This window comes from Stegostoma tigrinum, chromosome 45 (genome assembly GCF_030684315.1).
Source record: "Stegostoma tigrinum isolate sSteTig4 chromosome 45, sSteTig4.hap1, whole genome shotgun sequence".
NCBI classification, from domain to species: Eukaryota; Metazoa; Chordata; class Chondrichthyes; order Orectolobiformes; family Stegostomatidae; genus Stegostoma; species Stegostoma tigrinum.
In genome coordinates, this window is record NC_081398.1 from 9,198,637 (window position 1) to 9,211,939 (window position 13,303).

A 13,303-nucleotide genomic window follows, 5' to 3' on the forward strand; every position below is an offset into this window, starting at 1 on the left:
AACGTTGGATAAGATGAAGAATGAAGTGGAACTGGGGATCAGGACAGCTTTAAGATAACATGAGCTGGTGTTGATGGAGAGAAAAATTGAGAATGTGCACTGAGTGTTGATCTCAGGATGCGGTGGAAGCAGCTATCATAGAGCTGAAAGCACGGAAACAGACTCTTTGGTCCATCTTGTCCATACTGACCAATATCTTAAATTAATCTGGTCCCATTTGCCAACATTTGGCCCATATTCCTCTAAACCCTTTCTATTCATGTACCCATCCAGATGCCTTTTAAATGCTGTAATTGTATCAGCCTCCACCACTCCCTCTGGCAGCTCATTCCATGCACGCACCACTCTCTGTGTGAAAAAGTTGCCACTAAGGTCCCTTTCAAATCTTTCCCCTCTCACCTTAAACCTATGCCCCTCTAGTTTTGGACTACCCCATATCTGAGAAAAGACTTTGTCTATTTACCCTATCCAAACCCCTCATGATTTTATAAACCTCTTATAAGATCACCCTGTCAGCCTCTGATGCTCCAGGGAGAACAGATCCAGCCTATTCAGCCTCTCCCTGTAGCTCAAACCCTCCAACCCTGGCAACATCCTTGCAAATCTTTTCTAAACTCTCACTTTTCACAATATCCTTCCTACAGCAGGGGGACCAGAACTGCAAAATAGTCCCAGCCAAATGAGCCTTTCCCTGCAGCTAAAATCATCCAACCCTGTCAACATCTTTGTAAATCTTTTATGAACCCTTTCAAGTTTCACAATATCCTTCATATAGCAAGGAGAGCAGAACTGAATGCAGTATTCCAAAGTCATCTAACAAATGTTCTGTACAGCTGCAACATGACCTCCCAGCTCCTACACTCAACGCACCGACCCATGAAGGCAGGAGTACCAAATACCTTCTTCACTATCCTGTCTTCCTGTGTCTCCACTTTCAAGGAACTATGAACCTGCACCCTAAGGTCTCTTTGTTCAGCAACACTCCCCGGGACCTTACCTGTAAGTGTATAAGTCCTGGCCTTATTGCCTTTCCAAAATTCAACACCTCACATTTATCTAAATTAAACTCTATCTGCCACTCCTCGGCCCATTGGCCCATCTGATCAAGGGCCCATTGTACTCTGAGGTAACCTTCTTCACTCTCCACTACACCTCCAATTTTGCGGTCACCTGAAAACTTACTAAGCAAACCTCTCTGTCTGAGGAGTGTTACATTAGTCGGAGGTACATATAACCTTGGTTGGGTTTGAAAAGTGGAGAATGGAATCCATGCAGAGTGGGGTAAAGTGTGAGATAGTGATTGAGGAAGAAGATACGGCTGTGAAAGTGAGTTTTAGTAAATATTTCATCCAACACCAGGAGGAATTTAGGAGGCACTGAAGGCGAACAAACCATTAACAGTCCCTGAGGTAATGGGAACTGCAGATGCTGGAGAATCCAAGACAACAAAATGTGAGGCTGGATGAACACAGCAGGCCCAGCAGCATCTCAGGAGCACAAAAGCTGACGTTTCGGGCCTAGACCCAGACAGGTCTCTGATGAAGGGTCTAGGCCCGAAACGTCAGCTTTTGTGCTCCTGAGATGCTGCTGGGCCTGCTGTGTTCATCCAGCCTCACATTTTGCTGTCATTAACAGTCCCTTTCTCTTTTGCACTGGGTCTCTGCCTCTGTCAAAAGTGTGAAAGTACATTTTCCAAAACCCTTCAGTTCTGAAGATATTGCTCAACTTCAAACATTAATTCTGTTACTCTCTCCACAGACGCTGTCAGACCCACTGAATTTTTCCAGCCTTCTCTGTGCTTATTTGGTAACTCTTTATACAATTCCAAACTAGTCCCAATTACCACTCACCCCCCGCTCTGCTTGCTTCAGCAATAAGTCTGGCCACACCTCACATTTTCAAATTGCTGACTCTATTTCCAAATCTTTCCATGGCCTCAGCATCCCTTTCTCTGCCTCTGTAACCTTCTCCAGCCTTTCGCTACCACAGGTCTGCTCTCCTCCAACTCCGGCCACTTGTGCACCCGCAGATTTCAACCCCTCTGGCTGCTGTCAGTTAAGGCCTCAGCCGCCTGAGCAATAAACTCAGATTCCCTTCCCAAAATTCTACATTTCGCTCTCTGCTTTTAAAGAGTCACCCCTGAAAACCTACTTCTTCGCTTAAAACATTTCGATCTTTTGCCCTAACTCCTCACGGCATCAGATGTTGATTGATAGCACTGCCATGGTGGTCTTTTACTATCATAAAGTGGCTACATAAATTCAGTTGTTGTTGCTGTGATGATTTTAACATTGGACAACTCTATGGTACTCCATACTAATTCTGTCGAACATTAGTTTACGACTCGGAAAGGAATGTTCCATTTCAATGAGCAATATGAAGGTTAAGAATGACCTGATTTTAAAAAGCCTCAAATTCAACAACGGTCTGATCCACGACCCTTGACCCTTTGCTCCAAGCAAAGCCCGCTTTACGTACGCCCAAGTATCCCCCGCCTCCCCTTGTCGCGGACTGGTTTATAGTCACCGTCAATCACAAGCAATTACCGGTCCGCTATTGGTCTAACCCGCTACCGCCGGGAATGATTGGAGCGGCCTCGCCGTCGCGTGCTGACACCGGGTATCCAGGCGCTGAGTGGTCTAACTCTTTGCCAGTCGCAGAAACGGAGCCAATCAAAGTCGGCGGTGGTGGGCGGGAGCGATATAAAAGCGGGTCCCTGGGCTGACGGCGACTCATTTGCGTGATGGCGGCGAGTGCGTTTGGTCGGGTGGCGGGCTTATCGGGCGCTCTGGCCGTTGGGCTCGGCGCTTATGGGGCGCACGGTAAGTCTGTAATAAAACTTCCCTGTACCTTCCTTCTCCGGGTTGGATACTCGTCTGCCTGTGCCTCGGCCCCGGTGTGTAAATGCGGATTGTCTCCTTACATGTGGGGTGGGGGGAGGAGAAGCTGGCAGTGGGGTCAAGCTGGAAACTTTACCCACCCTCGATGGTATCCTAGTCTCTGAAACCATTCCCTCGCCGGCCCGACCCCTTAAGTTGGCCAAAAGTAAGCGTGAGTGTGCAGTTCGACTGCGGAAGGCTCCAGTGTTGCCTGTCCTTGTTCCTCCCATTCCCTGACTCCAGACCTGGAGCCCAGGAATCCTGCAGCCCCTCAATTCCTAATTGCATTGTGACTGCACAGTGGCTGGTTGGCTGTGGGTGGCAGCACAACTGTGTCATCTGTCCTGGTTGCAACTTGACAATTGCAGCAGCTGGGTTCTGTGTTGCCTTTCCTAATCTTGGGGGCTATAGTGCTGTAACCCCAGGAGTTTCATCATTGACCAGTGCATGACCCCATTTGGTGCACTGCTTTCTTCTGAGGTGTTAACACTCTCTCCTGCCTTTTCCTTAGAGCTTGCAAACACTTCATGTGCTTTTCAACAAGGAATGGGTAACTTTGAACCTGACTTGAGTTTTAGTCCTGGTCTTGACTGTGAAGGATTAGTGTAAAGGTGAAGACTTATAAATTCAGTCTAGTTGGTGAGTCACTTTAGAAGGATATGGAAGGGGCTATATAAATGCAAGGTGTTGAGGCTGCTGGATGTCTGAAAGGGAAACTGAAATGGCTGGGACTGTTTGCTTGCTTAGCCAGAACTGTTGCCATCTGATAGTTTGACCTTCTGTCATATCTGTAAATGAAAAGCTGAAAGTCTGATCTTGACCTCATTCCATCAGCGTTTGTAGAATGAGCCTCCTGCCACACTTTACCATCTTGAGATTTGGGGCATTGCAGATCTGATTGCTTGCCCAGGACCCTGTGGTTCATGAAATAACTTGCTGTGTGAGTGGTTGTTTGGTGGAAAAATGGTGGGTGTATGCATGTGGCCATGTTAAGGATTTCAGCCAGATATGTTGTAATGCTGATGAAGGTCATGGGTGTTTCTTGGCCAATGCTGGTCTAAAAGAATTTTGTTTGAATAGCACTGCTCACTGCCTGAATGTGTTGCACTTGGTGGGGCACTGTTGCAGTGCAGGGAACACAGCAAGATCCCACAATGTGGTAATCTGGTCACTCATTTGGTGAAGGGGCTACTGCCCTCCTCCCTAAAACTCTTCAGTTACTATTTCCAGTAAGGAGCCACTGGATATCAGTGGTCAACAGAAGCCTTGGAGATTCATTTGGAATAGCTTTAAGACCTGCTAATGCCTTTTTCTGTTGCTTTTTGCAGGATTTCGGCGCAGTGACCGAGATGATTATTTGAAAGAGGTGAGGCAAAAAGTTGAGCTTATAGTTTTCCTTGCAGAGCAGGAGGTGCTATTTTGTTCATTGAGTCTGTGCAGGGACAGTCAGTGCAGCCTTGTGATGTCCTTTTATCCCACTGACATCTCATTTCGGAGATCACTCATCACCTCGGCCTCCACTAGCCTCTCAGGCAGTGAGTCCAGGAGGTGGCCATCCAGTCCCTCGGACTTGCTTCACTGGCCAATCTGGTTTTGGCCTTGGCAGTACTTTCGCTCTACCACTGCGTTGGCCCCCCCCCCCCAATACCCCTTGTCTTTGTTACTCAGTCTTCTTGACTTGGCCTTAATGTCAATGACACGGCATCCTGCTCCTCTGATACAATTGCACAGACCAGTGGCCCTCTGAGGAGTAAGCTGTCCTCTTGCATGAGGGGCTGCTTATTTCTACCAGTCTCCCCTTGGCAAAGCGTTTTTGTCTGCATCTGCCCTTTCATTTCCCTTCAGGAACTTGAATATTCTATTGCCACTCCTTTTTCAAATATTTCTTCCTCCTACTCTTGCCCAAAACTTTTAATCTGTTTCTCAGTCTTGTGCCATCAGCTAATGGGAGCAGCTTTTCTCTTGCCTTAAATAAATCCATTTTAATCTTGTTATCAGTATCCTTCATTTGAGGGTCATGTGCACCTTCCAGTGCAGGAAATCTTGGTGCACCTGAGATCACAGGATCTACTTCTGTGTTCTCTCTGCACTGTTGCTGTGTCTTGTTGAAGCATTAACACCCAAAGCATTTGGTCACTTTCTTCAGCAGTCTATCAATCAGTAGCAATCTCCAGTTGTTAATATCCTCACTCAGTGAGGGACAGTAAGAAACCTAACATTCAATGTGTACTCCCTGTAAAGATTTCATTGCTCCAGAGGACAGCCCTAACTTCCCCTGCTTAACCTTGTCACTAAAATTCAATGTCCCTGGAACCATTCTGGTAAATTGACCAAAATGTTTTTCTGAAGGTTGGGACTGTGATTCCCTTGTAAAGGCAAGTTCTGGTATGTGCTTTTGTTCATTGTGGGTGTTGAGCATTGAATGTCTGTACTCAGGTGGCAAAAGACTTCATGAGCAGCTGGTACTGAGGTCAATGCAAACAGTAAGTTGCAGGCCATGACTGAAGGCACCTAGAGTTTACCCTGGAGCTGCATGTAGGCCAGACTGGGCAAGGCTCCTTCCCTATTTGACGTTGGTGAATTAGTGACCTTCATGGGCTTTTGCATCTCAGGTATCATATTTCCATAATGACAGTTGTGGTTTGAACAATTATAGATCCCTAGTCATACAGCATGGAAACAGGCACTTCAGTCCAACCATGTTCCCCCAAACTAATTCTGCTTGCCTGCACTTGGCCAGATTCCTCCCAACCTTTCCTATTCATGTACTGATCAAAATGTCTTTCAATTGTAACTGTACCCATATCTGCCAGTTTCTCTGGCAGTTCATTTCACACATATCCTCTCATTAAAAATGACCTTAGTTTCAAACCATCCCACATGAGGAAAAAGACCCTTACCATTCTCAGTATCTGTGCCTCATGATTTTATAAACCTCTATGGTCACCCCTGAACATTCCAATAGGGAAAAAGTCCCTGGCTTTATAACTCTAACTCTGTTCCTGGCTACATCCTGGTAAATCTTTCCTGAATCCTCTCCAAATTAATAATATCCTTCCTACAGCTGTTCAGGGGGTCAGTGTGAACTTGAGCTGAATGGCCTGCTTACACACTATAGGTATTCAACAATACTCAGTATGATGTAACAAGAATCAAAAATAAGCCATGAGTTTTTTCCTTCTAGCCTTCAATCAGCTTTTAAATGGCTTTCGGCATGGATAGCCATGTATTTGTGCTCCTGGGTCCCTGTGTATGATCATACAAATTAGTAGCAGGAGTAGGCCATTCAGCCCTTGCATCTGCTCCTGCATTCAATAAAATCACAGCTGATCAGTGAACCTCAAATTTGCACTCCCACCCACACCAATGACCTATCCCTTCTCTTAGCATCCTTCTCTGTTCAACAACTCTGCTTCCTCCACTTTTTTCCAAGAAGGGTTCCAAAGACGTTTCTCCCCCTGAGGGAGAGGGTTCAGTAAAATAGCCTCTGCTCTTCTAAACTCCAGCAAATACAAGCCTGATCTGTCTTCCTTGAGATAGCCCCTTCAAGTCTGCAACTCCTTCCACTGCACTTGCATACAGCTGTACATAAAGTATGGAAACAGAGCCTTTGGTTCAACCAGTCCATGTTGGCCATAATCCTGAACTTTAGTCCCACCTGCCAGACTCTGTCAACATTTCCTATTTTACTACTTTAAATATTATAGTACCTGTATCTACCACTACCTCAAAGTACACTTCACATGTACCATCCACTAAGTTTCCCCATGTCTTTAAGGCTTTTTAAATCTCCCCCTTAATGTGCCTTCTAGCCTTGAAAGCCCCTAGGGCAAAGGCAACTACCATTAACTCTAAGATAATAAAATGTGAGGCTGGATGAACACAGCAGGCCAAGCAGCATCTCAGGAGCACAAAAGCTGACGTTTTGGGCCTAGACCCTACATCAGAGGGGGGATGGGGAGAGGGTTCTGAAATAAATAGGGAGAGGGGGAGGTGGACTGAAGATGGAGAGTAAAGAAGATAGGTGGAGAGAGTAGAGGTAGGGAGGTAACTCTATCTATACCCCTCATATTTAAACTGCAAAATGTTGCCCCCTCAACTGCCTATGGTCTAGGTAAAAGTCCCAGCCTTTCCTTAACTCAAACCTTGCATACTCAGCAACATCCTTGTAAATGTCTTCTGGACCCTTTCCAGTTTAGTAGTAACCTTCCTTTAACTGGTGACTAAACTAGACAGTGGAAGGCCAGTAGTATACACAGCACTTCAGATGTTTCCAACATTTGTCTCTTTGCTTTCAAGTCCCCTCAACAAATAGCATTAGCTTTCCAAATTACTTGCTGTACCTGCCCACTCGCCCTTTGAGTCTCACCTGAGGGCACCCAGATCCCTCTGCATCTCAACTTTCAAATCTCTCCCATTTAGACTTCCACAACTTCATTTGCCACACTTCTCTATTCTCAACCTATCAATCTTTGTAGCATCTCTTCTGTTCTCTTCACAATATACTTTGCTATCTGTCTTTGGTCACCATATTTGCTGACAACATACTTGTCCCTCACCATTTCCCTTGTAGAAATTGAGTATTTGAGGACCCTGTGATCCACCACACATCACATTTTGCCACCCAGTAAAAGACTGACACTAACAAGCTGAGTAGACAGTCTTCAATCCATGCCAGTATGATGCTCATGGCTGTTGGCTTGTTTCCTGCAACAACTTGTGTGGTATGTTGTCGAAGCCTTCTGAAAGTTGAAATGCTGCACATCCACCAGTTTGCCTGTATGCATGACATTTTATTTCCTCAGTCTGAAACTGGTTGTGTGATCTCCCTTGAACAAAATCATGCAGCAAGCTTTAGCTGGCACCTTGTGAACCAGCACTCAAACCAGAAATTATACCTGAAATGATGGGCACACTCTATCAGCATGATTTGTACAATGTCTAATAGTTGAGGGTCCAAGTGAGAAGGCTGTTTGTGTAGCCTTATTTATGGCAAAGCTGCATTACTGATTTATGCTGTGTACCCCCACAGTACATTTATATTGTTTCCACATTGACAATGTGGACCTCCCAATCAATGACTACATCTTGGTCCCAATGGGTGCTGGTCAGTAAAATGTTTGTATAATAATCCATGTAATGGTTAAGTTAATAGCTCCTGTTTTGACTCCCCCCCCCCCCCCCCCCCCCCCACCCCCCAAACTAAATGAATTACATTTGTTATCTTCTAATGCAACCAATCCTGACTCGGTTTTGGAAAACTGAAATAAATGCATCAACCATCTCCTGTGCAGCTACTTGAGGCCATCGGATGAAGTCCATCAGAACCTGGGTACTTGTCAGTCCACAGCTCCACTTTAGTATTACTTCTGAGTTAGAGTTCCTCCCTCCTGTTTCCTGATTCAATGCTGCTTTGTTTTCAGTGTGAAGACTGAGGCAAAAAACATTCATTTGCCAATTCTTCCTTTCCACTAATCTACAGTCTTTGGTCTGATAGAATAAATATCCACTTAACATTTTAAGTATTTATAGAAACTTATTGCTCTGGCAAGCTTTCTCATACTTTATCCTCTTAGTTATTCTTTACTTTTTAATATTTGCTCTAATCTTCTGACCTGTACCAGTCTTTGAACAATTAAAAGTATTTCCTTTAGTTTGATTGTTGTCCTTGTGTTGGCCATAAATGTTGAGTCTATCCATAAGATGCTCTTACTTGGAATGCACTAAACTGCTCTGCAATATCCTCGAATGTCTCAGTGCATCCCTCAACTCCTCTTTAATCTAACTTGCCAGGTTGCTTTAGCCAGCTGTTTTCATGTCCTTATTTTCTTAGTCTCTGACCCATTCCCCTCTCCCTCAACTGAATATAAAATTCAGCTGTATGTTGCTACTTTGGAGCAGCTTTGCTGAGGTTCTGTGGCACAAGGCCATGCCTGGTATAGCCCAGTCTGGCTCCAGACTGTAGTGTTAAGAAAATAAATTAAATTAAAATTTTGCAATGGGTTCAAAACTCAGGAACTGCCCTTGAGTTAAATTGACATTAACAAGTGACAGGAGCAAAATCTCAGATGGAGGGTTGCTTTTACTTGGACAGGAGGGGTGTGTTGGAGTCTCTCCTGAATATGCCATGTGCTCTAGCTGTAGTACTAACTTATTCTTGTTCTACAGCTGTTTGAAACTGCAAACAAGTACCACTTCCTCCACAGCCTGGCACTCCTGGGTGTTCCCCACTGCAGGAAACCTCTGCTGGTATGAGACTTTCATTGCTTTTAGTTTTACTGATTTTTTTTTTTCCCCCAACTGTTGATTCATCTGTCACTGGCTCTACCAGTGTCCCATATACTTTCTTCTGAAGGGTCTAAGCCCAAAACAAGAGCTTGCCTGCTGTGTTCATCCAGCTCAACACCTTATCTCCCTCGTACCCTAATTGTGTAGCTGTCATCTACAATGCCTACACAACCCAATGAAATATCTCTCTCATCAGTGCTGGAACTTTGCTTAGAGTGGGATGAGTTTGGAGGATTTTTATATTTGCCTGCCCTGGCATTGTATCCCACAAGTTGCTGGCTTGAGTTCATGTTGTGATTGTCTCATGTGCATAAAGCATTTCCCAGCTAGCAAAGTATGCATTAGCATGCCTGAGCCTAACCTGTTCTCACCCAGCCTCCTTCCTGTGTAGGAGCTGTTAGACAGCAAACCCAAGACAGGTGAATACCAAAGTTTAAACATGTGTACCTTCAAAGTCCGTGCAGCTGATGCTCTAGGTCTTTGCCCAGCTAAGACTTGGCATCACAGCTGCAAATGTTTCCCTCCCTTCTCCACTGCTCAGCTGCAGCAGTCTACCATCTGTAGATGCATTGCAGAAACTCACCTTACAGCACCTTCCGAGCCCATGAATGTTACCATTTGGAAGGATGGATACATTGGAACACCTGAGATCTCTCCAAGCCTCCCACTATCCTGAGTTGGAAGTGTATTGTTGCCCCTTTTGGTGTTAATCAAAATGCTGGTGTTTCTGCACCAGTGACTCCAGTGGTTCAAGGTAGCTCACCACCTAGGCTTTGAGGCCCACTGAGGATTAATAAAAGCCAATTACCTCAAAAGGTGGCTCAGTGGTTAGCACAGGTCTGGGTTCAGCTCTACCTTGCTGTATGGAGTTTGTACATTCTCCCAATATCTGCATGGGTTTCCTCCAGTTACCTCCCACAGTCCAAAGATTTGCAGGCTGTGAATTTTCCATGCTAGATTGCCTGTAGTGTTCAGGGATATGTAGATTAGGTGGGTTATTGGGGAATGGGGCTAGGTGGGATGCTCAGGGTTGGTGTGGACTTGTTGGGCCAAAGGGCCTGTTTCCATCATGTAGGATAATAAATTGAAGTTGCAACCCATTGAGTTTCAATAGTGATTTTTTTGCTTCCAGTTGCTGCACCTTCAGAAGTAACAATGCATTGTACTGACCTGAATATCATTGAATTGTAGGCTGGCTCCTTGCTGACCTCTGGCATGGTGATGTTCTGTGGTTCCCTCTACTATCAAGCTGTGACTGGAGATCCAATGTTCACCAAAGCTGCACCATATGGAGGAACTATTCTAATAGTGGGCTGGGCAGCCATGGCACTCTGAGGTTGGCAGGAAGCAGGGCAAGGGAGCACACTGAACAGTCCAGGTGGAATTTGACAGGGTTCTAGGGTACAAATTGGAGTGGGAGCCCCTCACCCCAGCATGTATTTGGGGACCACCCTCTAAGGTATCCATGAGAAGCCTCTACTCATTCCACTGGTCTGAAGCCAGTGTTCCAACTTGCTAGGACTATTTTGATCACTTGCTATGCTAAGTTGTTGATCTTGCCTTCAATCCTTCTGTTCTGCTTTTGTCCATTCCATCTTGTCTCAGTCTGCTGAGCAGAGCCTGAGTTGTGTGCTCATTAACAGCAGAATATCAACCCTGATATGACAAGTCCAGAATCCATTGTAGAGGATGGCTCACCTCCACACATCACATTGGCCTGCCCATAGGCCAAGAAAAAGATTAGTATTGCTGAAAGGACCGGTGTTCTCCAGTTTGTCCTGATGAAAGGCAAGAATGCCAAATATCAAAGGATGGATGGTTTTTTACTCTGGGTGGGATGGGGAGGAAACACGGGACTGTTTGCAGTTTGGCTCTAGAGTTGGTCCTGACTAGCATGACAAATGGGATTCGCAACATGTATCTTTTCAGCAAATTTGTTTTGTACCAGAAATAACTGACATTCAGGCTGAGGCGGTAACTTAACAGACTCAGCTGTTCCTGGTAGCCCCTTTTTTCAGGAGATGGTTGTGGGGGCTTGTCTGAAGTGGGCAAGATCACAAGGTGAAAAATCAGACCATGTCCCCTGATGCCAGTGAGCTGGGCATCCCACTGGCACTGTCCTGCACTGGGTTGAATCATTGAAGGTACAGATTCAAGGCCATTGTCCTTATGGAATATTTATCCAATTCAGCAATACAGTTGAATACAATGATAACCTCTAATGGTGGGAGCAGGGGGAGAATTGTGACCTGTTGCTACTCTGACCCTTTCCTATGGCCTGATTTTAGACTTGATACCTGTTTTCAGGAGAGGAAAAAACAATGTTACTAGTCCCTCTGCTACCTTTATTTGAGCTTCAAATTCCAAATCTGCTGTTCACTTGTCTGGTCTGTCTCTGGGAGGACACTTAGCAGGTGCACTTTGGAATTACTGGATTTATATAAATGGTGACACTAACTAGAATGTAATGCAGTGCAAGGTCTGGTGATGTACCTAAATTCACTGATTTTTAATTCAGACTTTTGTACAAAAGCTGTATAAAATGTTTTTATTGGCTTGTATTTGTCAGATTTTGTTTTTCAGTGCAATCCTCACTTCAAAATGTGAAGAAAATACTTTAAGGGTCAAGTCTTTAGTGACGAAAGCACCAGAAAACTGAAGGCAGCAGCTAGATTATTGACTGATATGTTGAAGAATATTGGGGCATGGAGAAAATGTGGAGCAGCCTCAAGGGACTAAATGGTGTGCATTTGTTAGTATCTTAATGACATTCCCAGTACCACATTGAGTCCTGCCCTGTCAGATGAAACACTAAACTGACACTACCCTCCTTTCACTGGATCTAAAATGTTCCAAGTTATTGGATGAAGATTGAGGGCTGGTTGGATGTGGGAGTTCTTTCCTGTGTCAGTATTATACAATAGTCTGAAAATAGACATTACTGCAAAAGCTTGGATCTGTGGTGAGCAAACATAGTTAATGTTTCAAGTCCAGTGACCCTTCAAGGACACATTCTCTCTCCATATGGCCCCAATAGCACCTTTCCTGCAGTGGCAGGTGTAATCCTGCCTGTTGAACTCTGGGGTCTGTTGGATTTGATTGCCTCCATTCCCAGTTTTCCTTCAGCTGTGTGTGTAATATATATAGGGTCTAGCTCTGTTTGTTGATCTTGGTGGAGAACCAGGCCTCTAAGAATTCCTGTTTGGCCTGTCCTCTGATCCTGGTGTTTCAGTTGAACTGGTGGTGTTCTCCATGTGAATCGTGATGAATAAGTACTGGTCGTGTCTTTTTTCTTGCTAGCTGGTGTCCATGCACTCTTGTGGCCAATTTTCTTCCTGTCCATCCAATGTGATATTTGTTGTAGACTTTGCATGGAATTTTGTACATGTTGGTTCTGTCCATAGTGTGTAGGGGGTCTTTGGTTTGAGTTAGCAGTTGGTGTAGGAGTCTTGTGGTCTGAATGTGTTCCTGATGTATGGTAGTGTTAGTGTGCAGTATCTTGTTTGTGATGCGTATTATCAGACCCAGCTGTTCAGGTGTGTCCTAAACACTTGGAGGTACTCCTTTCTGGTGTAATTCTGGATTGCAAGTGTTGCCCATTTGAGTAGTGCTTTCACACCATGTTATGGGTGTTATAGTGTAGTTACTGTAGAAATTCTACTTGGTCACAAGTCACACTGACCAAGTCCTGAATTTCACCAGTAACCACCTAACCACCCACAAAGTTGTGACCATGCTATGTAGAAACCTGGAACAATGCTAAACAGAACCTCCAAGTAGTTACAGACAACAGATACTGAACAGCTGGATCTGACAATGCCTTTCTCTCAACAGGAAGATACTGCATGTTCTAACACATCTAAACTGACCATGACACTTGCAACCATTAGGCATCAGAAGCACAAACCCAGCTCAACCCTGCAACTAACTCAAACCAATGTACAAAATTTCCTCCATGTTGCTTTTGTTAGGGCTCACTCTGCTCTTGCACAGTTGGAAATAGATTTCCTTTTTAAAATTCTTCCTACTAAAGTGAACTATGAATCCTACTGCAGCAGGCTACAGCAACAGCCTGCATTTATCAGATAGTAAGAACAGAATGCTAGGTCAGAGAACTGTGGAGCTGGAGGAACACA

At 44.8% G+C, this 13,303-nt stretch overlaps 1 protein-coding gene across 1 annotated transcript; it reads left to right on the forward strand.

Moving 5' to 3' along the window:
- Window positions 1-2,715: 2,715 nt before the first annotated feature.
- tmem256 (transmembrane protein 256) lies at window positions 2,716-11,728 on the forward strand. Its single transcript, XM_048524010.1, has 4 exons — window positions 2,716-2,822; window positions 4,208-4,245; window positions 9,048-9,128; window positions 10,359-11,728. Exons 1-4 carry the CDS (start codon window positions 2,744-2,746, stop codon window positions 10,500-10,502), a joined length of 342 nt encoding a protein of 113 aa, XP_048379967.1. The 5' UTR covers window positions 2,716-2,743; the 3' UTR covers window positions 10,503-11,728.
- Window positions 11,729-13,303: the final 1,575 nt, after the last annotated feature.